Raw genomic sequence first — 19665 nt, forward strand, 5'->3', positions numbered from 1 at the left:
CTGTGGTTGAATGCTATTAGAATTGCACATGTTGTACAACGCAAAGTGAATTACCAGATCCTGTATTCCACTTGTGTGCTGTACTTCTTTTCCATTGTATTTAAAACAAGGAAGTCTATAGAGGAGTATAAAACAGGACATAAGGGCAGTTGTGAAAGTCAGACTGAGGCTTATAGCACTGGTTCCATTGCTGTTTGCTTTTCTGTAACTGGTTATTTTGAAACGAGAATGGGGAAACTGGAATGATGAGGCAGAGACCACTAGATGGCTCCACTGATTTTTGATGTACTGTGGGTAATTTCTGTATCACTTGCTGTGAGAATCTGCCCAGGATTATCAGGGGAACAACATAGTGATGGAGTTGGCTTTCAGGCTAAAATGAGGTTAAAGCTATACACATTCAAAAAAATAAATTGACGTTTGAGTGCAGATACTCAAAATCATGAAGACATTTTAAAGCCTTTTTTGTATGTCAGTCTCTTCTACCGTTATCATTGATTTTAAAATTATGTTCTTAACACTTAGTAACTTCCTGTACTTGATTTTTGCATGTTAGGAGGAGGGTTGGTTTTGTTTTGTTTTTTTTTTTTTTTTTTTTTTTTGCTTTTTAAGTACATGAGCTTATTTTTCCTGGAAGAAAATGTAAAGATGGGGACACTTGGTTTGTATTTATCCATGTGGAAGTAGTTTGATCAGTTTGGTTTGTCACTCACCTGTGGGCTTGGTTGCTGTTACATGAAGAGTAAAGCTTGAATAAGGATCAGGAGTAGCATGGTAGCCTTGCTAAAGGCAACTGGTGTAACTTGTTACCGTTTTCATCTGAGTTCTGACATGTCCTTTGCCACCAGTAACTAAACCAGTCATTCCATTTGTTTTATAAGTGTGTGTTTGCTGTTGCACTGTATGTCTTTCATGAGCTGGAAAACTGGGTTAAGATGGTGGAATGTCTTGTCTCCAGTCACCATCTGTATATATATAGAAGAAACCAGTTTTCATGCCTATTACATTGGTTTTGATGGATATATGTCTTTGAAGAAAGGAGCATTGGCAGTAGTTAAAAAATTTGGCTTATTACAATAAACTTGGTTTTCCACTAAGCAGTGTCAGCTTTAGTAGATGGATCAGTCCAATAAAGATGGTTGCCAGAGCAAATATCTCAGATTTCCCACTATTGATTTCTCTAGTGTTTTAACACTATGGAGAAATTTAAAATGGAATTTATGGAGCCTGAAAGGGTTCTTGAACTTCTAATAGTTCTTCCTCTACTTCTTTATAGTTTTGGTTAAAGTTTGTATTTTTGACTCTTGAACTGATGATTTGACATTGTTTGTTCATGATAACAGTAGATGTTCTGGAATGTGTAATATGGAATGAAGTGTCAGTTATATGTTTAAACTATCTTCAAGGTATGGTAGTTGAATGTCTTAGTTTAAAGATATGATCTGTATTCCAACAGCATTTTTCTTTTAATTTTCCATAAAGAATCCAATCAGATGAAGAGTGTCAAAAGGAGTCTACGAATGAGACACCAAGATGGGAGTTCCACTGTTGATTGAGAGGTTGAGGAAATGGACTAATGCATGAGTGCTGTGATGTGTCTGTCCAAGAAAAGGATGTTAAAACATGGACTCTCGTGTTGTTAAACCAGAGAAGATCTGGGTTGTGATCATCCTATCAAAATGGACTTTGCACTTGAATTAATCAGGGGACTGTATCAGTGACTATCCAATGATGGATCTGTTTGAGGACTGGGTGGCAAAATTTTACTCTCAGTTGTGTATGCATAACAGGCAAATTCATTTGGTAAGAGATCTGTTGCTACCCCTTTGGAGAAATGTAATGTTTTTTTAAGTGACTTAATAAAAGGTTTTGGTTTCTTTCACACTTTGTGTTTGTCCTTTCTGGCTGAATATTTTTTTATCATTGTGTTGATATTGAAGTGGGTTACATTTTTGGTTGCTATTAAAGTGAGAAAACTTTAGCTGCTAAGCACTAAAGGCAAGGTAAAATTTTGTGCTGTACTTGATTTAAAATGTGTTTTTCATTTGCAAATTATGTTCACTTTGCCATGACTTCCAATGAATTTTTATTTGCTGGTTTGTTCATTCAGGTGCTTAATGTTAGGGGTTTTTCAGTAGTTGGCTTATTGTCAGGGTACTTCTGCTGAACATTCTGAGGTTATTTTAAGATGGTATTGATAACAACTGAAGGCTGGGCGAATAAGACAATAAATGAGTACTTGAATGTTTGGTGTAACTTTTTTAGGTATGCTTCTTTGGTTGTACATGGGTACAGAAACTTTTCAACAGATTTCCTGGACAACAGACTTCCCAAACAGTCTATCTGATCTTAAAATTGTTCTTGTATGAGTGTCCAATCTGCTTCACTGCTATTGAATGTAGGCTTAGCTGCATGACACTGTACCATGTATTTGATGAGAAAAAATTGAGTTATTTTTGGTACTGCTACAGATCACATGTTAACTTTTACAAATTTTAAAATGGTTCTAATGTTCAAAAAACAAATTATCTTTCAAGTTTCTTGTGGATCAGATAGTTAAACTGTAGCTGCCTTCCTATGTATGTTTCACCTGAAATTCGCAGTTGTCTTTGTTCTATGCTGCAGGGCCAAGTTGACAAACCTGGTGCTGAGATGACCTAGGTGTTTTCTTTTAAAAACAACACACAAACAAAACCAAACAAATCCCCATTGTGTGTGTTTAAGCATTTGGCTTGTTCAGACTTCTTTGTAAATATCTATTTTTACCATGACGAATTGTTTGTACCTGTTTAATCCAGCCATTTTGGTGATACATGCTTGCTCAAGTTTGGTTTTGCCATGTGTTATATGGTGGAGTTGGATACTGGGACCAACCTAAAGGGATCCCCATTCAGATGAGTGGATTTCCTTAGTGTTACCGCAGATTGCTTGGAATGGTCTAGAACATGGTGTTTTTCAGTTCTTGTAGTTTAGGTGCAAGGGGTCTTCTGTAAATAATCGGTAAAGTGAAATTCTTTAAAATGGACTGCGGCAACAGAGCATTCCTTCTCAAACCCCTTGATGTGGAAAGGTGGTAGGTTGTTGGAGGATGTGAATGGCAAGTGTGTGGAGGAGTTGATGGGGACTATCTTGGTTCTACTGGTGGAAGCCAGTGTTTTTAGGCTGTTGGGATTCTGTGCCATGGATGTCTCCAGAGAAGCCCAAGTTAGCCCATTTACCCCCTTCCCCTCCAGCATTCCCCCAATGTCTGATTTCACTGTCTTGTCGTGCTGCTTACGAATATGCAAGATGTCCTTGCACTTTAAGGAGTCTGTTGCTTGTGGAAAGACAACTGGTAGTGAGAATACAAGTGGTTAGGGGATGCTTGGATCTCCTCCATTTCCTGTGTGATACATCCTCTCAGTACTGGGATGTTGTATTTGAGATGTTGTTTGATTTCCAGTTCTGCAGCTCAGCTATTATACGGCTTTAAAATTCATTTGTTGTGTTAAAATCTGTTAACGAACATTAATGGGTTAAGAAAATGAATTAGAAATAACCCTTTTAATGGTGTCAGACTTACTTTACAGTAGTGCCTTCACAAAACTGATGAAAATTGTGTAGCTGTTGGGTTTTTGTTGTTGGGGAGAACCACTAGGGAGGCGCTGTCGAGCTGGAGGGGGTTGTCAGCCATGTGGGGCTTGCTTAGGAGTCTGTGACACCCATGTCCCAAGCTTTAAGTGCAAGTGTTGGGTGATGAATGGTGGAGCTATTGTCTGGGGGTACTGCCACTGAATTGAAAAAAAAGCTACCCCTTGGGTGGGGTGAGCCCCAAGGTGGGTTGTTGCTGGCTGCATGGCTGTTAGCTCCACTTCCATTCTTTCAAAATGGCTTGTAACAGCACCACTTCCTGTCCAGGGAGGAAGTAATTTTAGCCCAGGCACTGAAATATTTAGCAAATCTTTAAAACAAAAGGCACAAATTCCATTTCTTTCTGGTTTCAAAAGGGTGCCTGAGCCACATGGGGTTAAGGTGCCCCTTCAGCTGGGGTAGTTGGAAGAAGCCAGGGCTGTGGGGGGTAGCAGGCACCCTTTAGGTGGAGGCTATCTCTTTTTTTGGTAGAAATGAAGGGGTGGGTCTATGGTACATCACCTGAGTTGTGGGGTAAATGTAGAGAGTGTCAATCAAAGGCAGAGCTCAGAGCTGGGAAGGAGCTCTAGATGGCGGCTGTGCCTTAGAGAGAGCGCGCTCAGCTCCGTGCCTTCCCCAACACTTTACGCAACTTTCCCTAACTTTCGGGCAGCCTCAGGGGGCCCCCACAGCCCCTTGCCTCTCCTAGGCACTAATCGGGGGCCGAGCGGACCTTTTTCGGGCAGAAAAGCAGCTTTTGAGGGCTCCTTTTTCGTGCCTTGCTGGAAAGAAGAAGCCGTGGAGAGAGCCCAGGTCGTTGTTTTTCCAGCTTAGAAGCCATGGCGTACCTCCATTTTTGTGCGCTCTCCTAATGAGCTTTTTCCCCCGGACATTTTTGTACTAATTATCGCTTCTTTTGCTTTATCAGCGGCATATTTTTGGGATTAGAATATATATTTTTTTTCATTCTCTGAAATTCGTATTTTATCATTATAACTTTAAATATTTTGGATCTAATGTTTTTCCACTACCCGAAACTAATATCGACTTGGTCCTGGCGGCGGTGCATGGATCAGGTAGGTGAGCAATTAATAATAATAATTTTTAGATTTCTGTCGTTTTGAGTACTTTGATTTTCGACCGATTTGAGCTGTATTGGGATGACGCAATAAGATACAGAGATTATTTGCATCCAGTGTTACTTTGGGAAAGTTTGCAGGATGCTTCTCTACTGTGTTTATTCTCGGATTTTTCTTCTAAAAACGATTATTTGTTTTAAATCTCCGTTTTGCCGTGTTGATCAGTGTTGTGTATTGTTATAACAATATCATTGCAGCGTCAGGACTTTGTTCCTGATAATGAAAGCCAGTGAAACGAACTGGGACCTTACCTTTCTTTCAACTTTTGACAGTAAATACCTGGGCACAGGACTTCAAAGCAAACAGACACCCCTGACCCCCTCTTAATATTTAAGAATAAAAAGATGATGAGAAATAAGGACAAAAGCCAAGGAGAGGAGGGTTCAGTCCACAGCAATGCATCGAGGTATGATCTATCAACTTACTTTTTTTTTTTTTTGCAAAACCTGTGAATACCCTGTTTACTTTGACAGCTTTGGGTTACTGTCAGTGCTTAATACAAAACATTTTACGGATTTTGCTTCCTTTTTAAGGAATGACCTTGAGATTGTTAGCATGCCACACCCTAATTTTTTTTGGTAGCAATTTCTGAAAGTTGTGTTGTGACTTAAGGGCCCATGTCATAGTCAAAAGGTACTGTACCTTTATTCAGGGGAGCCCTTTCCTCTATATTATGTTTTTCCAGCTTTTGAATTTCAGTTTTTAGGTTTTTTGTGCTGTGAAAAATGACCTTGTCGGTTAGGCATTGCTGCATTGCACCATTTTACATACAAGGCAAATTTTTCTTTGAAGAATCTTAGAAGTCTAAACTTTAACTGAGGGCCATACAGAAGCCTGGTGTAGTAGTAAATTGTAGTAAATAGACACAAGAAAAAGTTACATGAATGAAAAAAAGCTCATTTTAAAATATAAACTGGAAAATGCCTGTTTGTCTGATACTCCTTACTTCAAATTTTATTTGAGCTTGTAGAACTTTGATACTGTTTAGGTATTTTAGAATATTTTTATACAATTTAACCAGACTTTCTCCTGCTGGTGATAGCATTTCGTATCATAAAATATATGCTGGGACTGTTAACAAGAGGCTCCAAATGCTTTGCTTGTTTGTTTAATGTATTTTTTGCTCAGAGTGTTTTTATTTACTTTTGTTGAGTAATGAGATTCTCTACAGATTTTTATAAACTTAACCTTGATGTGGGAAAAGTATGAAATACTGGAAATGTTTGTTTGCTAGGAATGCAGAAGTATAATTACTGAATTGCTCATTTTGTATTTAAAGGGCCAGCTTTTTCAAAAATTGGAAATTAAACTATATGCATTTTTGGTTTTTGGTTTGTAAATACACTTGAGTTTTGCATTTTGTTAATTTTAATTGAATCGTGGCCTGTTTATTTTTCTCTGGTGTTGTCTTCAATAATTTTTAACCAACACTAATAAAAAAGAATTCTGAACTGTCTGTTGTATCACATGTGCTCTATGTGATGTTTGCAGGTGTTTGAATAGTATTCTTGATGTCCAGTATTTAACCTTCTTTAAACACACAAACTTGAAATACTGTGGGAATATGTATATATTATCAAATTACTGTAACCTTCTAGCATAAACTTGGATGGTATTTTGGATGTATTAAAATTGCAGTCAAATTTTAAAACCTAAAATGGATATGGGTAAGTTTGTTTAATTTGAAATTATTATTAACTAAATCAGCCTCAGGGACTGTTGAACCATTACATACAGCACCCATACAGACCTTTTATAATGCAGTTTAAAAACACAGCAGACTTTGAAACCATGCTATCTTTATATTACTGTAAATACTGCACACAAAATATTGCTTAAAAAGACAGTTTTTAAAACAATTACTAATGATTCAGCTTATTTAAGTCTTTTATGCTTTTTTTTAAGTGCAGATTATCGGCAAGAGCAATAATGGGTATAATTTGTTCAGGAAATCTAAACTAAGGTATTTTATTGGTGTTAGAACTATTACGCTAAATAGGAGATTAAACTGCAGACATCTAGCAGTAGTTCCACAGAATGAAGACCTTTGGGTTTTTTGTCCTTAGGGGTATTACATTTGCATAGTGTCTCATGTGTGCTTTTGGTGTTTTCCTTGAAAGGTTATTTATCATAATTGATCAATTTACATGTAACACCTGTTGTGTGAGGTTACCCTTCTCCCCCTTCACAGTTTTTTCTCAAAATAAACCTGCTGTGGGTAACATCCACTCACTTGAAATGTGGGAACAATTGAGCACAGGGTATTTGTAAGTGAGCCCTGTTGAGCTTATTTTTGAGCTGTGAGTCAGCTGAATGTCGTAAAATGGGCTTTACTTCCTGAGGTTGACTTGAAGTTGTAGGGGAAATGATTTCTAGGAAGTAAAGCCACCACTTTGCTTTACTGTAGTCCAGAAATGCACTGATGTCTCTACTTCATGTGCTGCTGGCCAGCTTTCTCCCCAGGTGTGAGACCAGCTCAGCATTTGTGGAAATACGGGAAGTCCTGTTACACAAACCCTGGTGGGAGGCCTGGGTGATGGTGACGGGTGGGAAAGGTAGATAGGGCTGGTCCCGTTCACCTGGGCTGGAGAAGCAAAAATGCAGGATGAGAGGAAGGTGTCAAAGCAGAAGAGAATGTAATTCTCTTACACCACCTTAGTGTCCTAAGTGGGGAATATGTTTGGAATCGATTCCTACCTTTCCTGTCCTAAGAAAGTGCAGAGGTATATATGCTGAATAAACAAAAATACCTGAGAATTGTCCCAAACCAGATGATTATTCTTGGGGAGCAAAATGGCGTTAACTCTTTACGGTTTGTAAAGCGGAGGGGTGTACTTGGTGCCTTTCTAGAAGAACAGCAACACCTGTCCTTTGTATATTGACAGTAAATCTTTCCAAACTTGAAGCCGATTGATTTCATGCAACTTTCTCCACCTCGGATAAAAGTTGGTACGCTGCAGTTACTAATAACCACTACCTGTGTACCTGGGACGTGCATTAAATAATTGAGCGAAATCCTGGTGTGTTTTCTAGCATCTTCTGTGCTGCATTTCTGAAAGGCAGGTGGTGTGAGAGGGTACATCCATGGTGCAACCCTCATGTGAACTTCAGAGGTGAGAGGCAGGCCGGGGTCCCCCTGAAGTTGGGGACTGAGTTTTGTAGGGGATAGCAAGTAACACGCGGTGGATACGTTGTTCTTCTCGTTTCTCCTGGCCCGTGTCCGTTGCAGGTGCTGTTGCACCTCCTAAATGCCCTGGTGTGGGAATGGTTTCTGCTACAGAAGCTGCGGGGCTGAACAAACCCTTGCATCTGTATCCAGCTCTTGCCTTCTCTAGCAGTAAACCATCATTTTTTTGGGGGGGGAAAAAGGTTGGGGTGGGTTAGATCTCAGCCTGTTTTCTGTTCAGAGAGGTGGAAGTCTGAGGTCTGAAATGGTGGGTTTTCTGCTCAGCGGCCACCTCACAGAGGCAGAGTGCTCTGCAGCGTGTGCTGCAGCCTTCGCAGAGCAGAACACCCTCGTTTTACGTGGCAGCCATTTTATGAAGATGTAGTTACACACGAAAGAGGAGGATTTGGGGGGCGGGGGGAGGAGGGAAACGAAGAGGTTAAACGCAAACTGCCCTCCCTGGCTGCCGATGGCAGCCGAGGGCATCCCTTTCCCGTTTCGGTGGTGCTCGGGAAGCCCCCGTCCCCCGAGAAAGGAGAGGGGAAGGCTGCACTGCCTGGCATTTTGGTGCGGGTCCAGTTGAGTCACAAAATGGCTGTTCCTTTGTGCCGCATAGCTGACAGACATACTGCATTGCACTGTGTGTACTCTAAAAACAGCAGGAAGTTGCTGGTGGGGAGTTCAAAGGCCATCTTGTGCTCGCTGGGGACGGCGATTGGCTGCGCTCGCCTGGTAACAGGCGGCCGGCGGCGGCGGCGGCGGGCGCGGCGGCAGAGCTGTGCCTGCGCGCGATGGCTGCGCGCGCCGCGCCGCCGCTCCCACGCCTGCCCCGGGCTCTGCCGGGCTGGACTGGGCTGGACTGGGAGCGTGGCCCTGCAACGGGCGGCCGCCGCTGCCTTCCCTCCCTTCCTCTCATCTGGCGGGCGCGGGCTTTTATTTTACTTTTTGTTTTTAATAGTGCAGGCTATTTTGAGAAGCAAGTGACTTGAAAAGGAGCAGGGTTATTTTTGGTGCGGCTTTTTGCCTTTTTTTTTTTTTTTTTTCTTTTTTTTTTCTCTTTAACTTCAAAGGGAATTGCAGAGTATAGTAGTGTTCCTGGAACATCTGGCCTTTTTTTTATAGCATTATGGCTTTCAGTATCCTTAAATCACTGAAGCTCACTCTTGATTTCAGTGTGCATTTTGCTACAGATTTTTTTTTTTTTTGAGCCGAGTGGAAACATTAAACACGTTTCTTAAACTGCTTTTAACTATGGGTTTCAGCTTTTCATCCAGGCTGACGGGTTTATTTTTTAGCTGTTGGGGCCATCGTGTATGTACAGAGTCTTTCAGTTCATTTGCACTGCTGGATTCTTTTAACAAGGATTATTTTATTTTTATTTATTTCCTCCCTTTTTAAGCTTTAACCCTTTACGAAACTGTCCAGAGGCTTTTTTGGAAAGGGAAAAGGCTTGGTCAGTGCAGGAGACAAAAGAAAGGAATAATGTGCAAGGAATTCATAAGAATAATGATGTAATCCGTGTGCAGCACAAAGGAGATTGTTCTTGTTTTGCTTTGTTACTTCTGTTTCACATTACCCTCTCGAAGGAAGCAGTCTCATCTAATTACGAATGCACAATTCTGAGACTTTCAACTTCTCTGTTTCCCGTTTTGTGATTGCTGCCAGGAATGGATATAATACATACAGTGCTATAAAAAAGGCTCACCAACTGCAAGAAGCTACATTTAGCTGGAATTTATTCTGGATTGTTCTTTTTAGTGAAACGTCTTAAGATAATAATGAATCAAATTTTATGTAGTCTCTAAATGCGTGGCTGTTTTGCTGAATAAAAATGGAAAAACAGGATTAAAGACCTCACCTGGGTAATTCTGTAACCCTGCAAAAATGCTTCTGTGGCACATGGTGTGCGCTGCTGCCAGGACATTGCTATGCTTGTGTGCACGTGCATGCATGCATACTCCCACGCTGCTCCTGCCTAAATTTACTAGTGCCTTCAGCCAAGAGAAGTTGATGTGGCTGAGATTGTAGATTAGAGCCTGTTCCGGTTTCTGTTGGGTTGATGTTTCACCTGCTGTACTTTGAGGGCAACAGTTGCCCTTATCTGTACCTTCCCCCATTTCCTATATAAGCTGAAGCTGAACTCTCCCACGGCTCAGGGAGAAGTAATGTCGTGTTGCAGTGCCACAGGGTCATACCCCGACCGCTTGTAGGGGGTGGCACTTCTGAGAACACAGGATCTCATGTGTGTGTCTTGGGAGCAGCGTGGCTGTCTGCATTTGGGCTACAATAACCGCATTTGCATTAAAACAAACATTTCCACTGTTAACTTTGTGTTAGAGCTTTGAGAGAGCTCAGAGGGAAGGCCAGGGAGGCAGTGATGATTAATTTTAATCTTTCCAACTCAGTATAGGGAGAAACCACTTCCCATCTTTGTTTTCGTGTTTCACCCTTCAGAAAGCTGTTCATGCGATTAGCAGGTTATTGAGTTGCTAAGTCTGTCTCTTGAGGAATTTTTATACTGACATGTGTCTCTTATTCAGGCTTATCACTGCTAGTTTTAAGGAGCAAATGAGGGTACCAGTGGCAGATGCAGTGAGACCAGCTGCGTGGTTAAGTACCTGGGACTGTGAGCAGGAGTGTAGGGAGTGAACTGAAGCTTCTGGTGCCATGGCCTTGCTTCTTTTGAACTCGAGACAACTAAAGTAAGCCTATTTTGGGTGGGTTTGGCAGCTTATGCTGAAATTGCATCCCTGATACATAACCTGGAAGTGTCTTATATCCACTGTGTCTTGTTTCGTGTTGCAGACAACAGTTCCAGCAGGAATTGCAATGTTAAATTAGGCTCTTAAATTCTGAAGATGAAGTGCTTCTAAATCTCCCATTGCCCCTAGCTGAAATCCAGCTCAGGAAGGTGGTAACAATGGATGGGGAAAGATTCTGTTCTGCATTCTCTCTCCTCTCCTTCAAGGAAAACAAATACAAACAGAGAGGCACTGGGGGGAGGAGGTGGCCTGGATTACCATAATTAGATATAAGCAGCCTCATAGAAAAGGGTGTACTGTTCTACTGACATGGTGTCTTATGTGTATTTTTCTGGTATGTTTTTATTAAAAGATGTGTGCTGAAATGCCATTTGAAGATGCTCTTTCAACAGGTGGTGGTGTGCTTGTAGAATCTGCCTTTTTATCCTGTAAAGGATTCTTGAAATCAAAGCAAAAAAGACTAGAAAAATTCACACCTAGTGACTTGCAATGAAGCTTTTGTAAGTCTGTCATGCTGTTAATGCCTCCTTTTTCTTGGAGCAAGGAGTGTCTTGTGGATATAATAAGAAACAAAATGTTCATGAGCCTTTCCAAAAGTGCAGTAGCTCTTACTACATCGCTGCTTGTAAATTATAATTTTCAATATACAGCTTGCTTTATATTTACCTGTGGGCTGAGATAATCTACGCTGTAGTATACGTGTTTTTCTGGCCTTGACTTCTAAGGTTAAAAAAAAATAAAAAGTTTGAAACGGTGATCTCAGATTCCCTTCTGGTATTGTGCTGGTAATGCTCGCGTGGCGTTTCGTCTTGGCAGGACTTCTGTGGAGTATGTTTGCCAAGCGCCTGGTGCTTCACAGACGGGATGCTGAACACTTCATTGCTCACGAACCTTTACCCTGGCTATGAACAAGTGTGTTACAATGTCAAGAATCCACTGACTCCAAACACTCTGGCTCCTTAGGAAAAAGTTGTGTTGTAATTATTTGTTTCTTGCAAGTTTTATTGCTAGGTATAGATGACTTAATGGAATTGCTAATATATTAATTATAGGAGTCATTTGCATCTCTTTCATGAGGAGGAACCTCTGCTGTTAACTACAGAGTTGTCACCAGTTGAGAGCTTTGAATGCCATGTGCTCTCTGTAAAACGGAGGCTTACTGATGAGCCTTAAATCTCTTGGTTAAAAACAGCTTTTAACAGTCACTTGGAATAAAACCCTCAGGCCAGGTCAGGCTCCCCTCTTCTGAACTGCAGATCACCTGGAACCAGAAAGGAATTTGTGCACCTTCATGTTCTTGTTAATGATTTTGGGTCTTAAGTGTCCGTATTACTGCATTTCTTTAATCTCTTAGGTCTTAAAGGAAGTTTGCAAATGTTAAGGGAGAAAAAACAACCACCCTTTCTCTACTAATTTAAACCAAAATTGTGTGTGCGCACTCTAATGCCCCCCCACCCCCCGCATCTACACGTCCTCTGCAAAAAGTCGGATGCTGCCCGAGTGCAGAGTTCCCTTTGTGCTGCCGCTGAGCTTTAGCCTGGCTGTCCCCGGCTGTGACAAAGCGGAGGCTGTGGCTGGAATGGCAGAGGGGCACAGGGAGTTAACCCCTCCGTGCCCGCCGTCGGCCTTGCGGGAAGGTGTGTACCGCTGGGTGTCGGGAGGGTCTCGGCGGTGGGAGCTGCCAGGAGCCAGCCCGGGTCCTGCGGTGGGTGGGTGCTGGATGTGGAGCGCTGAAACGCTCTGCCCCCTTCCCGGGGAGGGAGAGGTGGGCCCTTTTCCAAACCCTGAGAACTGCGATTGTCCTTCCCTTGCTGTGCAGGGGAGGGGAAGGATGCTGCCTTTGGAGATTCTCAGTGGCGCTCCGTAATCAAGCAGACAGGTTTTGACTCCTTTTGTCACTGTGCTATTTTGGTTTTTTTCTTTTCTTTTTTTCTTTTCCCACTAAACATCCCAAGCGTTTTCAGCCTCTGGCTCAAAGATCAGAGAGCAAGAGAGCCAGCTCTCCTAATCGTGAATGAACTGCTCGTTTTGCTTGCTTGTGCAAGCATAACGTGGTGTCTTTGTAGTGGAAGGGGAAGAAAAAAAAAAAACCCAAAACGAACCACTTTTGGAAAATACTTGTCACTCAAGATAACCCAACGTGCTTTACCGGGAGCTGCAGCAGAGCGGTGAGGGATATATTTAGCTCACTGTGTGCTCAGGATTGCTTTGCCTTTGGCGTTTGGGATTCCTGTGCTGGGGCAAGTAGCAGTGGCCAGAATGTGTGTGAAGATTTCCTTCTGCCTCTTCCCCTTCCCCTTCCCCTCCTTTGAGCCAGGCTTGGAAACCTGCGCGACCCAATTCAGATGGTCACTTTGATAGGATACCTGCTGAGTGCATAATCCCTAAGTTGTTACAGTAGCACCATGGCCCTATTGTGCCTAGTGCTGTGTAAGTGTAATTAACACCCTACCTCTGCAAGCAAGGTTTGCAGGCGCCTGTGTAAGAACCGTATATTCCCCATGGTAACTCTTCTCACTTGCCTATTTAAGAAAAAAAGCCGCTAGTCGCAAAACGACCTTGGGGAATTATTTATTTTTTTTTGTTTTAAGGACACGTTGGTTATTTGGCAGGGGCAGCCCTGTAACCTGGGGAATGTTTGTTGTGCCCCTTGAAAGCCTGCCCAGAGTTGGCCAAATTATATTGTCAGTATACAAAGTCGTTTGAGACTTGCTTCTAAACAGTACGAAAAGGCTGGCTGTGTTTTTAGTATATTCTAGTTTAAGTTCCTACTTTGAGACAGGTCATTGTTAGAAATACATAGCACGCATGGGTATGGATAGTAGAGTAGCAGAAATATTTTTCTTCCTTCCCCCCATTTCCACTTTTGCCTGCAGAAAATAAGTTGGGAGAAGATCTTTCACCAACTGACTCTTCTCAATGCTTATCACTCAGAAAATCTTTGCCTTGGGAGACAAGCAAGCACCAATCACTCCTTTTAATAGACTTTTAGAATAAAATAAAGGGAACTCACAAAGCTAGGAATGAATTTATCTTTAGTATCACAATCTGAGTGTCATTCGCTTAGCTCTCCTGCAAGCTCCATGTGCTGTCTGTATGGCCTTGGCTACACTTACTATAACATTTGCTCATGTTTTTTTTTTTCCCAAGACAAGGGATAGATCCCATGAAGTTCTCAGTTCTCTGTGGTCCACATATTATCTCCTCTTTATCAAGTGTTATCCCCTCTCATCGGATGATCTATGGCCAGAATTAGTCTTGTGTTTCCCTGCCTTGTTTAGCCTAGAGGTGAAATTTAATGTGGCTTGGTGCTTTTTTTACAGCTACTGTGTGACTTGGGTACACGCATCGACATTAACTGATGGTGCTTGTTTTAATTTGCAATGTATGTAGGCATTTCATATATGTTCATATATAGTAGTAGGGAACATCACATTTGTAGATCAAATATTCAAAGGAAATGTTTAACAGCAACGTGGTATCTAGCTAAGTCAGCATATTAGCATCTTCTGTGTTTTGTCGCTGTCCCTTTGTGTATACAACAGTTTGTGTGTAGGTCACTTTAGGAAGACACGTGTGTTTAAATAGCTTTAAATTGGTGGCCTTCACTGGCTTTGCTGATCGGTGTTTTGGAGTAAATCTCCCTTTTCTCTTCTGCAGCTCATCTGGGCTGCCAAATGTAGTATAATTCCACTATCCCTGGTTCCTGTAAAGGCTTGGTCCTGATCTTACTTGCTAAGCCGACAGAGACCAATTTTGCTGTTTCTCTGGGCTAGTCTTCTGATGTGTTATCAAGTTCAAGTGGCTCATGGAGAGGTCCAGCGGCCCAGTCAGTGCTGGCAGAGGAAGAACAAGGTGAGTACTGGGAACACGGGCTGTGGAGTGAGGATGGGTGGTAGAGGGGAGTGGCTGTCTCCTGGCTACCTGCCTTTGGGATTTTGGTGGCAGGAAGCCGAGATGGGGTTGGACACCTGGCTGTCAGTTATCCACAGGACACGTGGAGCTGTGTCCAACGACGCACAAGGGTTAAGCGTATGTTTGCCGGAGGGGAACAATAAACTTGGTTTCTGATATTATCCAGCCCCTGATGTTATCCAGCCTTGGGATTTTGTGCCAAGGACCTTCTTGAGCCTGCATGGTGTGGTTTTGCTGGTGCTGAGTCCCTGTTGAGCTTGCAAAGCCCAGAGGAACATTGCTGTTTGGATTCAAACTTGTTTAGATTCAAAATGTTCACAACAATACTTAAAGCTAGGAGGAGCTTGGCTTGTGGGAGGGTCTTGGGTCATTAATCCTCCTTTATCCTCCTGGCTGAATTCAACTGCTGTTCATCAAAAGCCAAATTTTAAAGTCTGGGGCAGAACGGTCTTAGTTAGAGCCATTCCCTTGTCAGCTCTTGGAAATGCGTTTTGGGTCATTTTTTTCAGCTTGTCTTGCACCTTCTGGAAATATATATACTGTTTGTACTTGTTGAGAGCTTATAAAAGGTTTTGTTGCTGTTAGCAATGATGATCCCCTATAAAATGAAGTCATAAGTGAAATATTAAACACTAAGGCTGGAGGCTTCAGGCATGCTCTAATTGCCTTGTAAACTTAGATGCCTGATTGTAAAGGGTCTTATCGCTGCTGTTCAGCTACTTATTTCTTGGAAGGAACGTGTCCTTCTTGGTAAGGGATGATTTGGTTTTCTTCTTCCTCAAGCCAAGAGCAGGCTCTTAATTAAAACAGAATTATAGCCTGAAGTATTTCTTAGAAACCAGGGGAACGTATTTGGCTGAGTGTTAGCAGATCTCAATTTTTATAGGAGTTTCTCACTTCAAGGGAGTTACCAACAGTCCAGCTGTAGCTTTCTTGATGTTCATGGGTGTTTCTCTGCCAAATTTAGTGAAGGTTGGACTGGTTGAATCGTGACTTTTGCGACAATTAATTATAGCTTATCCCCCACTTACAGTTTAATTGAAAGTAGGTCTTGTTTGGATGTTAACTTAGGGGGATTAAAGCAGGCATATTCCAAAAATAGCTTCGGAAAAGAGGACTTGAATCTCCAGTTGTGTACAGTGTAAGGCCTGTTTTGACATACAATGTTGCTAATCCTTCATACTCTGTTGGCAGGTAGAAATGCTTTCTGATTGTCTTGGTGATAGAAACCGAGGATTCTTTTATGGAATTAGCTTTTTCAGTTCTCTTTTTTTTTTTTTTTTTTATTCTATCAATGTAGAAATAAAGACAAGCACATATCCTTTTGCCTTTGTAGCAGGTTGTTTATTAAAAAAGAATTATTTGCAACAACCTTCAAAAGGACATACCACTTCTCATCTACATTTCTTTCCTTAGTAGGGCAAGCACATGCATACTTGTACATGCAGATGTGAATGTCATCTATCTGTCGCTAGAGAGGCTGCCCTCTTTTCAGATGACACCGTTCACATCTTGAAAAAAAAATTATAGTGTCCAGATAATGTTGTGGATAAAGCACATGAATTACAGCTATTGATGTGCAGAAAGGCTGTGTCCTTGAAATAAAGTTTAGGGCCTTGAGAAACAAAGAGCTCCAGAGTGGGAGGAGGCCAGTAATTACAGTTCTGCCTTTAAACAAATACTGCCAAAGCTGTCTGGCCTCAGTCTAGCCTGGGTTGTTATAATTTCTTCCAGCTATTGCTAATAAATCTGATTGAAGAAAAGTGTCTTCCTCTTTCATGTGTCCCCGTGGAACATGGGATGCCAACATGACTCAACCAGAGCCTGATGTTGCCACTTTGCATCGTGACACTAGAGGTTTGGATGCCTCTGGATCCCATTCTTTTGCGGAGGTCGAGCCTCCATCCCTGCAGGAGGCTCTGCGGGACGTGGAAACTGGCTGTCCCCAGAGCTGCTGGAGCGTCGTTTCCTTGAGTGGTGTGTCAGTGCTTCCTAACAAAATTCCCTTGGTTTTCTTGAAAAAGTCCTGAAACTCTGAAAATTCTCCAGCGCGGAAGTTTTATGAGTCACTCTAAGTAGACTCAGTTGCAAAGCCATGTGTTTGAGCGGGACGTTGGGAGCAGATGTCAGCAGATCTGTGAACATGCTCAACGAGAAACCGTGTGGAGGGCGGCAGGCGAGCAGGGAGAGGCGTGGTGGACGGTGCTGGCGGTGGGGTGTAGCAGGGGAGCACAGCGATGGAGGGCTGTGGTAGAGAAGAGGGGACTGGAAGTTGCAGAAAACGTAGATGAAGGGACAGGCGGTAGCTGGGCATAGTGAGATGGCTGTGTGTGGGGCTGTGCCTTTGGTTGTCGTGGATAGGGGTAGGACAGGCGGGAGCGAGCGGGTGGCCTGGAAGGATGGTAGTTCAACTTGATTTTCCAGCCCCGCTAGGAGGAAGAGACGCGATGCCCCCGTCTCCTTCGAAACCAAGCTGGGACGATGCAACCAGCAACCATCAGTGACGGTTCACCCTCCTGTCTTTGCTGAAAAGGCTCCGTTTCTGTTACTTCAGCCTCAGAAATTCTCACTCCACGCTGTCTCTTTTTCCCCTGCGCGTGCTACCCTCTTCCATTTCAGGACTTGCGAACAGACCCAGAGCAGCGGCCGCCACCGCCACGGAATCGCAAGATGGTGGAAGAGGGATGGCTGTAAAATGGCGGCTGGGAGCCTGGCTGCGCGCCCTGCGCCGAAGGGATTTCTGGAGCAGGTTCCCGCGGCGCTCGGCTGCTGCCCTCTGCCCGCTCCCTGGGAGACGGCAGCCGGGAGCTGAGCTGCTGATGCATGAGCTGCTGGGGGCCAGCCCCCTTAGGTTTCACAGATACCTGAAGAATTTTTATCTGAGAGTGGAAAACTGACTTCCGCGGTGTGTGTGAATGAGCCCTGTTTGCATGTGGATATACCTATGAATAGTAGCTGACTCTAGCGATGCCCTCTCTGTAGCGTGTATTGATTTCTGTAGACCTGTATGTAATTGTACACGTGCTTTTGCTTTTTTGTCTGTCTTGAACTGTGCCTTCGGGGTATCTTGTTACTTTTGTAGTTTCGTACAAAAGGAGGAAAAATTAAACATCTGGGTTCCCTCTGCAAAGTTTTCCTGAGTCGTCTTTTCATGATGTTCTATCTGCAGCATGCCCTTAAATACTACACAAGCATCCAGCTGCAGCTCAGGAGCTGACTTGGAAAGAGATGCTCCTTGTTCAAAAAGTTTGCAGTCTTGTTACTGCTGCACTGCATTTTGGTTTGTGACAGAGTGGGATTTGTAGTGCTGCCACGCTAGCATGTATGTTATGTGTCGTAATGAGTTTTCTGTTTTCTTTAATTGGATTTTAAATGAAAAATATATCTTGGAGGGATTGGGCAAAGGTATTTGAGTATTTTGGCCACCTAAAATAGTTTGGCCTCTCATTGATTTCCTTTGTTCAGGAACCTGCATTTAGGTGAATGTTCTGTATATTAACCCATTTTAATGCAAAGGGGGAAAAAAAAAAAGAGGAATACACCTATCTGATGTTCTGCTCTCCCATTATTAGCTACTTGAGAAATGCAAGCTGCACAGCATTTGTGTAATCCTTTAAACAGGAACTGCCCCAGCCACATGCCTGTACAAGCTCCTTTCTGCTCCTCTGTTGCTGACTTTATTCTTTCTGCAAGAAACATGGTATTTACTATAATATATAGTATTATGCATACAGTATTTGGTGCTGGCCTCTTTCAGAAATTGGATGTCGCAATTTTGAATCACTGGCCATACTAGGGTGTAGTGGAGAGCCATGCCGGAGCAGCTGCTTATCTTTAATACAACTGGATGGTCTCTGGACATTCCAGCTCCTGATACACCTTATTCTTGCTTGCTCTGAGCGAGCCAGATCCTCTCTGGAGGACCTGTGCTGGTGGTACTGTTAATGTTCCTCTTCATGTTACCACCACTCTTTTTGTTTTGGCTGATGAGCGGGAGGTACTGTACATTGATTTGGAGCCTGCAGTCTTGCCCGTGTGTTCAGTGCTTCTCCTGGGAAGGAATTACATCTGCTTCAATGTGCCCGTTTGGGACCACACGGTTCACACTTGCATTTAGGCTATTCCAAGCCTATCGTAGCTTGGAGATGGCTCTGGTTTGCTCGCTGCGTATTTCAAAGCTGTGACAGTGCAGTTAAAATGTAATCTCTTCTTTCTCTACCATCAGTCACTCGGCATCCGAAGAAGCCTCTGGCTCTGACTCTGCAAGCCAGTCTGAAAGTGAGCAGGGCAGCGAGCAGGGCAGCGAGTCAAACAGCAGCTCGGAGTCCTCTGAAAGTCAGTCTGAATCCGAAAGTGAATCAACAGGTTCGAAATCCCAGCAGACCCCTCCTGAAACCAAAGAAAAACCGGCCTCTAAGAAGGAAAGGATAGCAGATGTTAAAAAGGTATTGCCCCCACTGCTCTGCATAGCTGTGTTACCCTTGTGCCCAACATGAAAGAGCAGACAGCGGGACCTTAATGAAGCTCTCTTCAACTTCCCCGCCACTTTGCACATTGACCTAACGGCCTTCGACCCCTGGTGTCCCCAAGTCACTCGTTGGCTGTTTGGTCTGTGTGCTTGTGCCCTGCTGGTGTCATCCTTGTGAGCAGGAGCTTGTGTGTTTGATGGGAACAACCCTCTGGGCACCAGATAGATAATGATGGGGCTGACTGGTGGGAATGAGGGCAGGTGCCTGTCATCAATACATGACCCTGTCATTTCATCCTCTCCCTCCATCTTTCCACTCTTCTCTCCTATCTGTCCTCTCTGTCCTCTGCCTCAGAAGTAGCAAAGCTTCCCCATGTGATATATAATCAGGAGAATGCTTGTCTAGGATTTGGGCCACTTTGGTTTGTTTCCATCACTGTCTTCCTTTTTGAAAAAAGTAAAGAAAAAAAAAAAGGAGGAGGGAAAAAAGCAATTTAACTTTTAATATTTAAATTGTCCAGAACAGTGGTTCTTTGTTGTCGTTTTTTTTCTGCAGCTTCCCAGCTAGCCCCTAGCAATACCCCCTCAAATAGCCGGGTTTGCCCT

The 19665-nt window shown here is 43.0% G+C and overlaps 1 protein-coding gene across 10 annotated transcripts in view; it reads left to right on the forward strand.

The window, feature by feature from the left end:
• The window catches only part of CHD2 (chromodomain helicase DNA binding protein 2), a 91599-nt gene that overhangs the window by 30196 nt on the left and 41738 nt on the right, over nt 1-19665 (forward strand). For 6 of the 10 annotated variants that reach the window (XM_049813400.1, XM_049813402.1, XM_049813409.1 and 3 more), the window contains 3 exons: nt 1483-4685; nt 5021-5154; nt 18817-19036. In XM_049813400.1, the coding sequence (XP_049669357.1) occupies nt 5093-5154; nt 18817-19036 (282 nt within the window). In that variant the 5' untranslated portion in view covers nt 1483-4685; nt 5021-5092. Of the gene's footprint in view, nt 1-1482; nt 4690-5020; nt 5155-12548; nt 14532-18816; nt 19037-19665 lie in introns of those variants that run through there. The other 4 variants (XM_049813401.1, XM_049813404.1, XM_049813405.1 and 1 more) reach the window with 4 other exon arrangements.

The sequence above is a fragment of the Accipiter gentilis genome, chromosome 10, assembly GCF_929443795.1.
Source record: "Accipiter gentilis chromosome 10, bAccGen1.1, whole genome shotgun sequence".
NCBI lineage: Eukaryota > Metazoa > Chordata > Aves > Accipitriformes > Accipitridae > Astur > Astur gentilis.